We start from the raw sequence: 13673 nt of genomic DNA on the forward strand, positions 1-13673 counted from the left end.
TCTCCACCAGGTGCTGGAGGACAGCAACAGCTGCATAGCTCACGTGTAAGCTCTGTGCTGCGACTGGGACCTCCGTTTCCAGTGATACTGTTTCCCTAAGGCTCCATGAGCAAGGGCTATATGCCAGTGGACCCGTTGTTTGTGTCCCACTCACCCCTGCCCACAGGAGAGTACATCTGGCATGGTGCAGAGAACAGCAGCCGTGGAACCAACGTCAGTCCTTGATGCTGATTCGCGACGGACCTTGATCTGGAGAGAACCTGGGACCCGATACCATGCAACCATCATCAGGGAAAGGGATTACTATGGCAGCGGAGTCGTCATGGTATGGGCCGGCTACATGTTGGATGTCCGCACACCACTCCATGTGTTTTGACAGAGGCACTCTTACTGCGCAGAGGTATCGAGAGGACATCGTAGAGCCCTATGTGCGACTTTTCAGGGGTGCAATTGTCTCTCAGTTCATTTTTTGGGGGGACAATGCACATCCACATAGGTCTCTCCTGGTCTGCGATTTTCTGGAAAGTGAATAGATTCGGTGGATGAATTGGCTAGCCCGATCTCCAGACCTGAACCTGATTGAACATGTCTGGGATGCACTTTGGAGGGCAATTGCAGGGCGGCGACTGCTTCCGAGGACCATCCATAAGATTCGAACTGCTTTGGGGCAGGAGTAGATGCAGATGCCACAGGCACGTCCCACCAATCTCGTGAACAGTATGCCGACTTGCTGTGCCAACTGTGTCTGTTGGAGGTGACCATATCCCCTATTAGCCTCACTTTCGGCACCATCTTGTGAGGGCAGTTGGATATTCCTGCTCTCATCGGCATTACTCACGGTCATGTGTGGGTACGTTCACTGTTGTATGGTGTGTATTGCTGTAAGCTATTACTCTGTATCCATACCAAATTGCATTACTTTCTGTCCATTAGTTTTGAAGAAATTCGAAAACATGTGTTTGTTCTCTTAATTTTGTACACCAGTGTATATTCGACAATCGACCATAAAACATAATATTTTATGTTGATCTTAAATTGAAGTTTAGATAAACACAATGAAAATCAACTATCTGTATATCTGTGGAAATGAGATTTTTATTAAATTATTTTGTTTTTCTTGTATCTCAGATTACGTTTAGATTATTAATACCGAGGAAATATATGAACATTCTTTCGAGTTCCTAATATGCCCTACATCTACCTTTGGAAAGAGAAATTATCGTTGTTACGGCTAATCGCTAGTCTGTTTATTTCTTTTCGTGTTGTACACACTTCCACCTTTTGGTAATGTGAATTTGTCCAATTTTTCTTTGGTCGTGTACATGTGCAATTTCATACCGTTCAAGATTTTCTGTTCAACGGCTTTCAATTCTTGATTTTAGCGTTTAATTCAACAACTTGTCCATGATTCATATAATTGTGTACAAACAGCTTTACAGAAAAGGATTGAATTGCTAACATATCTAGTACTTACACTAAGATAAGTTTGGCAATCACTCAATAGTTTGGTGTTAAACAATAATGTAAAAAAATGTACATTTTTCAGTTATACCTGATTGATGTGAGCTAACGAATGTAATAAAATAGTACAGAATGAAAACATCATAAATTTAAATAAATCAAAGATGCAGGAAGTTTGGGTACGTAAATAGAATGACTGATGAAAGAGCCAAGATAAATAAACATTGGGAAGATGAAATAGTAAAAGATTTGAAAGTCATGAAAGTAAAAAAAAATCGACGAAGAGCATCCAGGAGAGAAAAATAGAAATTGAGAGTTGTTTTTGAGAAAGCCAAAACATTCAATATATGAAGCTGTAGTGCCTCTACAAGAAGAAGAAGGCATTTTTATTTATTTGTCTCTGCACAAGATCAAAGACAATGTTGACAATATTCACACTTTGACACAAATGTATAATTTTTCATTATGTAGAAATTAACTGAGAAATGTAGGCTCGAGCAAGATTTCATCCTGGGCCTCTGGCATGCCATACCATTGCTCTCCAAACTGAGATACGAAGCAAACCCCGGATCCACCTAATTTTATACTTCCTCTATCTTTTACTTGTGTGGAATTGTCTATGTCAGCGATAGTGCAAGAGGGTCTGTTGTCTTTGAAAGACTGATAAAGCAGGCAGTGCCTAGAATGTCCCAGCTTGGGGCTAAATTATAATGTAATATATATAATCTATTTCTTCCCACAATATGGCTGCAATAAAGAAAATATTATGCACAATGCATAATTTCCAGCATATTTAGTGTCCCAAAAGTGTCACATATTTGTGTACTCTGCAAACACTTGGTCTCCAGAAAAAGTATTGACCAGTGTTAGTGATTAACCTTTTGCAGACAGGAGGCCTCTCTGGCCGGGACTTTCGAAGTGTGTGCTTTTTTAAACAAGCCGCAATGTACAAAATAAATCATAGCTCAAGAACTAAATTATCATAGAGAGATGAAATCGGTTTTGTTTTCTTTCGGAATGGCTGGGTTTGTAACAAAGGTGTAACTTATACATTGTACTTCTCAAAAAGGAAAGTTTAGGGGAGAAGAAGAAAGAGAAATTCAAAATTTTACACAGAAATTGGTATTCGGCACACCCTTGTGGCCACCACAATAAACCAAAGTGAACGAAAAATGTAGTATGTAGCAGTGGTACATTCCTACAACCATGCAAAGTTGTGTTAAAAATAGGTCAATATTTCTCTGGGGAAAAAAATATAACATTGTATAAGAAAAGCAGTGTTGCCACCTTACGGAAGAACTTTCCATAAAATCGCTTCTAGCGCCAGCCCTGTGGATGCTGCATAAACCAATTTTGAGGGAAAAATTGAAAATATGCAATTTTTGGATTATAAAAGTAATAATATAAAAGCAGTGGTTGAAAGATAATACCTCATTTATAAGTTATATCCCATAATGTTGGTAGTGGGAAAAATGAACATTTTCAAATTGAGTTAGTTAATAATAGTAATAATGGGTATATTGTTTTCTCATTCCTGTATGCCATACCTTCATATGTATATAAATGAACAAAAACAGACAGAACGGAAATATCATTTTTAGTTTTCAAGAAATCACTAGTTAATTGCTTTCACATGTAGTGGTTTTGTTTGAAACTGGCTGTCTGGAAGTGCATAATTTGGGTGGTTTCATTTGAAACTATCTATCTTCTAAAGTTAAATTCAAAGTGTCACTTGTATTGCCTGATATCAATATAGGTGATACATCGGTATCACCTCATCCCTACATTTTGATGATAGTTATACTTTGTCTCTTCTTCATTGTAGACTGACATCTTCCGGGTGACAGAGAAGCTTGAGCTGCACAAGAGTAAGATTCGGTGGAATAAAGAGGCCATAGATGAGTGGGAGAAAGGGATGTCCCCAGAAGTGGACGATGTTGAAATGCTCTTGGAATACATGAGGGAAGATGAGATCAAGACGAATGTAAGTTTCTTTGCCCAGCTATTTTGTGAACTTTTTTTTTTTTTTTTAGTTTCAGTATTTAGGAAGTCATTTCCACCTGAGCTTGATTCCCAGGATGAGTGATCTGAGGTTTTCATTTTTGTGACACTGTTCCTGCTTAGAGCGGCTCTGGGGCTCACCAGGGGAGAGTGAAGCTGTGGTGTAAAGGCAACCAGAGCATGATGCTGATCATGCCATCTCCAGTGTGGCCAACGCCTTCCCTAGGGCATAGTGGAAATGTCATCACCAGGGAATGAATTTATATGTAGTAAGAATGTGCTAAATATGTAAATACATATTTAAAATTATATTTTTAATAATCCAAGACACTACACAAGCTACATAAAATACAGTATGTTTACATTGACATTAATTGTAAAACAACACAAAATGTGTTTTCATTTTCTGTTTGCAAAACAATGAATAAAATAATTTTGTTGTAAGTGTTCGAATGTGAATTTACTTCTGTTATCTCTTAAGATGGATTTACATTGACTAAAACTGCAGTCAGTATTGCAAGAAGTTCTGAGAGTGTATTTCAAGTTTGTCAGTTATTCACAAGAAATTCACCCAATTCTTTTGGTAACACGGGGACATGTAGTTATTGCGCGAATTTGGAGTATATGTTGAGAAATGATATGAAATATAGAAATTCATATGTAAAAATAACTAAAATATGTAAAATATGAGCCTAAAACTAATATATGTACAAATATGGAAAGTAAAAGATGAATATTTTGAGTCTACATGCCATGATGCACCAAGATAATATAAAATATAACTGATTTCAGCTTCATACATAAATATGTATTTACATATAAATCCCTTCCCTAGTCATCAACTTGTAATCAAGGGGTCCTGGGTTTGGTACCCGGTGGAGGCACATAGTGATTTGGATCCCAGTTCAGATTAGCTTTTTTGTGCATTAAAGTGGACTTAGAAACAAACTCAAACAAATCCAGCATGGCTGTGATGGACTTTTCCCAGCGTGCACCCCAAGGTTTATTTTTTTTGTTTATTTTTTTTTCTTATTTTCGAAAGTTAGCGTGGGTCGTGGGAACTCTCATGGACGTCACCCCTATGTTTGACCACCTCCTTCGCACAGCATGGTGCTGTCACAGTTATGTGAATTTACCACCATGCGACTTTCACGGCCGAGGGACAGAATGCAGCAGCCAGTCTAGAGAGCTGAAAAAAAATGTAACAATAGAGCTAGGTCTCCCCAACGAAATGCGCGCCTGGACGTCAGTGTTGCCAGGCATGTCAAAATTTCACCGGCATAAGTATGTAAAGGTATCACTTTGTCTTTTCCTCTTTCAACTTTCTAAATCTAGTGATTTTCTTCCATGCTAGATGGCTCCACACCCTCCATTCTAGGGGGGGTCTCTTCCGATTCGAGTCGCACCATATTTTCAGACATTCTCACGTCAAGCCTTTTCTCTGTCCATCTGTGCGATCATATATTTGTCTCTCGAATATTTACAAGCCTGTCACCATTTCGAAAACATCCCTTGCGTAAATTTCAGAATTAAGCTCAATGGAGAACTATTTACCTTCATAAATTTCGAACCTAGGCATGTTTCTGTCGACTTTAGTAAAAGGGTGAGTTATATATAACGTTGTAAACTTGCGATGTCACACACCCTCCATTCCATGTTCATTGTCAATGGTGCGTCAGTAGTGCATAATGGAGAAGAAAGTGCAAGCTCCTGATTGGTCAGGGGAGCACAATAGTGCAAAATAGTCTTTCCAGGAGTGTGGAGAGTCCTGGGACAGACAGTCTAAGTTTTAACGGTGAAGAAGTAAGGAGACAAAGTGGTCGCTCTCGAAAAGTTCTTTGATTCTTTGCCTTGTACGCATACGAGAGCAGTGCGGATCTGTTGACGCTCGTGAGTGTGAACGTGCAAGTGTTAAAGCAGCGCCACGTACGAACTACGTATGTGTGCAGTGCTGATTTGTTGACGCTCGGACGTGTGAACGGGCAAGTGTGAAGCACCGTCAAAGTACGGCGAGTCCAACGTTAAGATGCCTGCAGAACAGCTTATACAGTAATCACGCGTGCTGAAATGGACTGAACCGGAGACGACCAAGGAACCCACCAGTGGTTGTAGCTGCTCTACTGAAGAACCGCCATCATTTCATCTATTACCCCCCCCCCCCCCATTCCATATCTCTTCAAACGTGACGTTAGGACCATATTAGAAGACTGGGCCCCAACGATGAACTCAGTGCGCGCTTATATATATTTTTCTTTCTAATGTGCATCGGCAGACAAGGTAATGTGCAAACTGTAGTGTAGTACGCGTACTGCATGCATTATGTAATTGGCCAAATAATTTCAACTCTTTATTGCTAATTTAGTTTGTGACAGTGTGTGTAAATTTTATCAATATGTTTATAGGTCTTGATTCTTGGATCAGTTTTGGTCACCTTGCATAGTTAGCCAAACTAATAGAAATTAAAATTATGGAAATAATAATGATTGTGTTTGCATCTCGATTTACCTGCTCATGTTAAGTTTCACCTACATATGTTGTGTTACAAGGAGCCAGTTGAGGTTGTATGTGTAGCTAGCCGTGGATTTAATTCTTTTGTTTTTGTTTTATTGTTGCCCAACTGGTTTCCGGAGGCACTGTTGCCTCCCTGATGTGTGGCTCCCTATTTCTACCGGTAGGCAGTCCTTACAGCGTGGCCCCCAACTAATGGGCAATATCTGTTAAATCAGCTAAGAAACCCTGTTTATTGAATTTGGATATCTGTCATATATTAGTAATTGTAATCATTGATTCATTTTTTCAACTAATTATTTAAATTATCATGGAAGTAATATCAGCAATAAAAGGAAATCGAGATGCAAAGGCTTGAAACATGCCCGTAGAATATATTTTTGAAAACGGAGATTATTGCGCACGTGAGATTGGTTTTGAGATGGTGACAGGGCTAGCCGCTAGCAGCGTTTTTCTCGTTTCTCTGTTATTTCTTTTCTCTTTCTGCCCTTTAAGCTATGTTATCTGTTAGCGTCGATTGTTTTCTTTTGCGTCATCCTTTACATTTCATGCAGTAATTTTTCTACATCTTTTTTGATACGCCACTCTCCCCCCTCCCCCTCTCAAAGTGTTATATCTTGATATACTTGTGCCGTTCACTTTTTTTTTTTCTTCTTCTCCTTCTCTTTCATATATTGGCCTCCCATATTTAGTAGTAGTAGTGTTTGTTTGTTGTTGCAATTGAGCGTTTTTGTCATAACCGACCATGAATTCGAGGTATAATTTTCGCGAGCATACTAGGCTGGCTAGCTTCATTGGTTCTGTTGAAGAGTCGGGCGATCGAGAAGGTGAAAGGCGAGAGCTCGCCGATCGTGGGGACGTCACTGAGACTCCAGAGATGCAGGGAAGAAGCGAAGCTAATATGACAACCATCGCGGGTGAGATGACAACGGTCGGCAACGCTCAGATGTTTGCGATGCTACAGTCCCATCATGGGGAAGCTAGATGTCCTTCAGACAGATATTCGAGACCTGGAAAGAAGACAGGATGAAAAAATGGACCGAAGATTCGAAGAACTTGAACGCAAGATGCAGAGGTCGAACGAGGATCTAAAACGAGAGATGCAGAGGGACCTCAAAAGGGTGAATACCGTACTAGGGAAGGCGATCGATGAAGTGGTAGATAGAACCGAATCATTAGAGCAGCGGACGGAAACTGTTGAAGAGAGCCTGCATAACATCAGGGCTGAGTTTGCGGAATCCAGGGATCAGGTCCAGGAGACCCGGATGCAAGAAATATCCGAGAACTTGCGAGACACCCTGTCTCAGCATCTTGAAGCCACAATCGAACGAAGAGATAGGAGAGTGCGGGAGACCATCAATGAGGAGATTCAAGCTCTCAGAGCGCAGATCTCAAGCACAGCCTCGTCAGAGACACGCAGAGTCGATGCGCTGGAAAGCAACGGCGACCGACGCGACAACCCTTCCCCCGCTTCAGTGTGTGGTGCTGGGATAGCAGCGGCAAATGTGTATCTGCAGAGGGACCTGTTGCTACCCAAGTTCGACGCCAAAAATCAGGATGAATTAAAAGCTTGCACCTATATCCAAGAGATGGAAACTTATATGGATCTCGCGCAGATTCCGGAGAACCAGAAGATCAAAGTCGTCGGGTTGTCCCTTCGAGGAAGTGCGCTCGCGTGGTTCAACATCGATAAGCGCAATTTCACGGATTTTCAGGTTTTTAAAGACCGTTTTATGGCACAGTTTTTGGGTGAAGAGAAACTCATAAAAATGAAGGCCGAACTTTACACAAGCAGGTACGCGCCGGGAGACGGGAAGACCCTTGCAGAATATTTCATGGACCTGGTGCAGCGAAATGCGGTGTTGCCAGATCCTCTTTCTGAACAAACATTGGTGCAAGTGGCTCTGAAGCAGTACCCAGCGTATGTTAGGAGAGCAGTTATAGGACTCAAAATTACAACGTGTAACGAGCTACTTAACGTGCTTAGGGAGGTGCAAGAAACAACTTACACGTCGACGCAAAACTTGGCTTCTGTGCAGAATCGCAACCGCAGGCAAGTAAATACTTTTGAGACTCGCGGTCGGTCCTCTCGCGCTGGTGCAAGCAGCAGGGGATTCAGATCGGATGACAACCCTTCGCGGTCACTCAGGTTCGACCCTTAACCACATGGCCGACAGCCACCTCGAGGCAACGCCCCCCGTCGGGACAGAGTCGACAGACGGCAGCAAGGTTATAATTACTCTTACAATGATGGACCGACCAGGGATGATGCGGAAGAAAGGCAACAAATGAACGTCAATTCAATAATGGAAGCAAGGCAAGACGACGTGGATCGAAGGCGAAGCAGCGATTGACAGCCAGAACGGGAAAGGGGAGAAAGGAGTGAAAGTATGATGTCATCTCCCCGGCCCCGGGAAAACGACATAGGCAACGAAAACAGGAATTTTGATTACCAAGGTGACCACAGTGACGAAGGAGAGTGTGAAACACATGTGAAGAGTTTCGTGGAAGAAAATGCACACGTAAATACGTTATTTGATAAGGTGTTTGATGAGAATAATCAAGATGCTCTTAACAAGCCGCGCCCCTTGTCCCTTGTAAATGTCCTCTTAGAGAGAAAAAACGTGTGAAGCGCTATTAGATTCCGGAGATATGGCTATCCCTATTGGAGGAAAACGCCAACCTGCCACAATTAAGCGTTGGATGTTTGAAAATCATTTCAGCGTTCGGTTCCAGGACCTCAAAGATTGTCACGCAGACTTATCTGCCTGTATCGTTTGGAGGTGTGATGGTAGACGTCAATTTTCTTGTTGTTCGGAACCTGGTTAAACCTGTAATTCTGGGGAACGACTTTTTAGAAGACAACCACACCCACCTGGACTTCCACAACAAGACGATGAGATTGAGATGCAGTGGCCTATACACAGAAATAAAATTTGTCTCCGCCGAGTGCGAAAGTATTGAACAAGAAGCGAACCACGTTACTGTTGGCTACGAGTGCGAAGGACCCATATGTCGGTGCGATGGTGATGTAATGGCACCACTCCTTCCATTAAAACAATTGGAACCATGTGGAGAGGAATGTCGTGAGCCGGAATGCAGTTTTCGCATCAAGGTAGCGAATCCGTTTGTTGTGACGGGGGACAGCTGTCAACCAACCCCCCCCCCCCCCCCCCCCCCCGGCTACGATGGTCGCAGCGGCACAAGTTGTAGAAGCCAGAGAAAAGAATCGCAGTGTTGCCAGAGCCTACGAGAAGAAAGCAAAAGGGCAGGAGACAAGATCGTCGATGCAGGACCTTCCGAAGCTGCAACGAGAAGACGAAGTGCTAGGGCCAATAGTTCGATCCCTAGAGGGACACCAAGAAGAGGAGAGAGAAAAAAATTCTCGTTATGTGATAAAAGATGACATCTTGTGCAAAAAGGAAAACGGAGTGTTCAAGATTTACATTCCGAAGTGCCTAACGGATGGCATAATGGATTTTTATCACAAGAGAGGCCACTACGGACAACAGAAAACTCACGTTCCAATCTCCGAATTCTTCACTTGGAAGAAGATGAGAGCAAGCATCAAGAAGCACGTGAATGCATGTGATCTCTGCCTGCGGACGAAATATTCTAACCAGGAGATGAAAGGACCGATGCACCCAGTGGTGGCAAGTAACGTTGGCGAAATTATATCAGCTGATCTATACGGTCCACTACCGAAGGCGAGATACGGTCTCCAGTACTGCCTGGTAGTTCTGTGCGTCTTCTCCAAGTTTGTGATGGTTTATCCGTTGAAGAAAGCCACAACAAACGCAGTCCTAAATAAGATTGTGAATGACTTTTTAGTACTTTGTCCGAATGCAAAGATGTTCCTCACAGACAAAGGGACTCAGTTTACGGGGAAGAGATGGAAGCAGGAATTGAATGGCCAAGATCAAGAATGTGTGGAACCCTAACTCTGTGCACTTGTCACATGGTACAATAAACAGTGAATAGCTTAGCATTCTTTTTACTGGATTGGCATTTTTATGAATTGTGTCTATGAGTAAAAGCCTGGAATTTTATTTTGTTGCTTCAAGATAGTAACATTTCAAGAAAGCTGGAAATTTAGGTTAAGCCATAGTCTGGCAAAGGCTTAAGTCAACATTACTATCAAGTCTAAACTTTAAAATTATTATAGCTGTCTGTGCTGCGAAATTAATGGTCAGTGTCATCAATATGTTTTCATCTTCATTTACATGGCTCCAGTCAAAGAAATACCCTTCTGACATGCAGATTTAATTACTCAGGTGTCTAAAAACATTTGTGCATTGGACTCTAAAGAGCATAACAGCATTTGAACTACAGAATCTTAGGATTAAACAAAGGTTACATGAAAGTAAACATGCAGATGTTGAGGAGTTTTTTGCTTTACATGTTGTGTATGCTATTAGATGAGCTTATAGTAATTTTTCAAGCTCTACAGTAAAAATTGCAAGTCCTAACAACAGGAATAAGAGACTCGTTTCAAGTCATATTCAGCTTCGCTAGCATATTTAGCTTCCTGCTGATGGAGTTGGCCACCCTCTTTTTATTCTCAACCAGGCCAACGAAGTCAATGCCTGGAACAGCTTACATGTCTTGTAATTCATTCACAATCTTTAGTGTCTGTACACATTGGTTTGTCGGACTAGATTTCCTGAATAGCAAGTTTACATACTATGTACTCAGTGATCATTTTTTTTAAGTGATTGCACTCAACATTATTTCCATGTTGTCCCCCGCACAATTGATTGTGGGTCTTGTAATCAGGTGGTCCCAGGTTCCATACTCGGTTGAGGCAAATAGTGGTTCGGATCCCACTTTAAAGTGTAGGTCCAGTCCAGGATAGCCTTTCTGTGCATAACTTGGACTTAAGAACTCAACATTAGACCGTGCTGTAAAGATACAGAGTATGTGGAAGTGAGACTCCACACAATCTCTATCTCAGCCAAGGTGAAAGTGATGATCAGCACCATGCTCTTGCTGCCTTTATCCATGCAGGATTGACACCAGGTAGTGAGATGCTGAGTGAGCCCCAGAGTAGGTTGTGTATGAATATTTAGTAAATACCTGTCCAAGATCCATCACTCACCTTAGAAATTGAACCTGCCTAACCCACGTGGCAGATAGATGGCCAATCGACTGGTTTGTAATCAAGTGGTCCCAGGATCAATGCCTGGTGGAGGCACATAGTGGTTCAGATCCCACTTTAAACTGTAGGCCCTTTCCCGATTAACCTTAGTGTGCATAAAGTGGACTTAAAACTCAACTCAATCAGTCAATTGATTGGCCAACTGTGGTTGATGCCAACTATAAACGTGCTATAAATTTGATATTTGTGCATTATGATATAAATCTTACTAGAATCAGTTAATTATGTATGCAAGAAAGTACAGGTTGTGTGAGATTAGAAACTATTACGAAAAACAAACCAGATTTCTCAAGTTTCTTCCAGAAGGGTACAATGCAACACTGTGCTGTGTTGCATACAATCATATTTTTTTGTGAACTCTCCAACGATACTTTGTCCTATTAGCAGAGTGTAAAAGGTGACTTTTTCTGAAGACAGCCAAATGTCAACCTGTGTTTCATATAGTACTCCCTGGACTGCATTTTGTAGACTATTGAGGCTCTGGCATTTAGACTCACAGCCTTTATATTCCTCTGTTGATTTGTGTTGTGTCCTGTTCATGTGTGTTTATAATTGAACTTTCGTCCATTTCATCTACAACATTTCCTCCTCATCTTTGTGATTAGCCAAAAGTGGCAGAAAAGTGAAGTAAAATGGAACAAACCAATCAATTTGTCCTGTTAGGATTCAACCGAGAAAAGTGCACTGGAGTATTTGTATGTCCAGAAACCAGCCTCCGTAGCGTAGTGGTTAACACAGTACTCTACAATGCCAGAGGTCCCAGGTTTGAATCTCAGCCTGGACGTGGGTGTTCTTTGTGAGTGTCCCTTCATCAATTTCATCATATCATCCCTCATCCTCATCTTAGCGATTAGCCAAAAGTGGCAGAAAAGCAAAGTCAAATAAACTAAACCAATCAATCATTATATGTTTACAACCATTCAGGGTTTGTCAGTGGCAAATAAACAGCGCTGAAGGAGGGAACTCACTAAAATACTCTTCTTTTTTTTGGTTGTCTACTCTTTATAGTTGAGCCTTCAACTCATGACTCCATCCAATATTACACAAACCAGTTTGTACATTGTGTATCACTGCAGATGTTAAAAGAATTTCCAACTCAAACTGGACATAGTGGAGACTTGGTAGTTGTCTGTATAATATGTATATGACTGCATACATAAACACTGAATACCTCAAGATGGAAACAAAACAATTCTTCAAAGCATCAGCGTAAAACTACAGCAGTGGTCAAAAATTGTCCTGAGACAATATGACTGTGAACTGTTACCAGTGGTGTAGCATTATAGTATGCCCGTATGCCCAGCGTTCCGCAATTTAAAATTTAAAAATGCATAAATGCTCTAAATGTTTGACCTTCATGGCATTAAAATAGCTATTTTTCGCAATCCGCTTGCAACACTCCACTAGCAACACTCGGTTCTAGCATTCTTTTTCAATGCCTTTCCTGGCCGGATGCTGGGCAGGTTAGGCGTAAAGGACTCTATATTCCTTGCTGTCTATCTGGAGGGAAAGCTTGGACAGGCTTGGATCTCTACAGCACGTATGCCAGCGTACGGAGCAGAGGACTACGTGATTGGTTCATGTGACCCTTCCTGCCTTCTGAAGCAGACGACAGCGCTAGAATTCCTACCCGGTTCTTCGCGCTCATGACACTCATGCTATGTGATGCTACATTATGCAATATTGACTGACGTAACTTTACCAATCTCAAATATACCACTTCTTAATGGCCACTGCATTGTATAATTTATCGCACGAACAGCGATGTGCATTAAAAACTAAAAGATGAATGCAGGTTTTGTCAAATAAGTTGGTGAAGTCCTCGTGGTAGAAATTCAGCCTGTGGCTGCTCTACCACTTAACCCAAAAAATATTATTTTTTTTATTATTATTATTTTTCATTATTATCTAACTGCTTAATATTGTGTCAATGGAAATGTTTAGCATTTATTTGAAAACTCGTAACATTGAATGGTCTCTTGGTAAAATTATTTTAAAATGTTTATCAGCATTCTCAAGATGTATGATAGTTGGATCATCCACCCACCTCCGTATCAGAGTGTTTTGCACAGTGTGCCAAGACGACAGAGGTCCCTGATTCAAATCCCAGCGTGATCACGGGTGTTCTTTGTCAGTGTCCCTCCATCAACTTCATCAGTCATATTCATATTCGCGATTAACCAAAAGTGGTAGAAAAGCGAAGTAAAATAAATCAAATCAATCGGTAGTTGGATCATCCACAACATACTGTTGTGCAGAGGCGCTTGTGATTCAGGTAGGTTTTTTAATGACTTGCGTCATGCCGAAAGGTAAAAAAAAAGGATATAAAACACCAGAATTCAAAACATTTGTTGCATACTGAGACATCTCATTTTCTAGCTAAAACATGCATGCATGATGTTTTATTGAAAACCCAGCTGACTTCAGGCAAATAAACAATACCTGTGGCGACTAATACCATAAGTAAATTATTAAGCAAGAAAGGGCCGACCCTTCCTTCGGACTTGGCGTTCCCACCCGAAATGTCCATGCTACACCACTGACT

General features: G+C 41.3%; 1 protein-coding gene across 2 annotated transcripts in view; it reads left to right on the forward strand.

Moving 5' to 3' along the window:
* Window positions 1-13673, forward strand: part of LOC145993957 (coiled-coil domain-containing protein 39-like) — a 72229-nt gene that overhangs the window by 11922 nt on the left and 46634 nt on the right. For both annotated transcript variants that reach the window (XM_083129952.1, XM_083129951.1), the window contains exon 5: window positions 3287-3445. In XM_083129952.1, coding sequence (XP_082986078.1) covers window positions 3287-3445 — 159 coding nt within the window. The remainder of the gene's footprint in view (window positions 1-3286; window positions 3446-13673) is intronic.

Source organism: Lepisma saccharinum, chromosome 10 (genome assembly GCF_977018435.1).
Source record: "Lepisma saccharinum chromosome 10, izLepSacc3.1, whole genome shotgun sequence".
Classification (NCBI taxonomy): Eukaryota; Metazoa; Arthropoda; class Insecta; order Zygentoma; family Lepismatidae; genus Lepisma; species Lepisma saccharinum.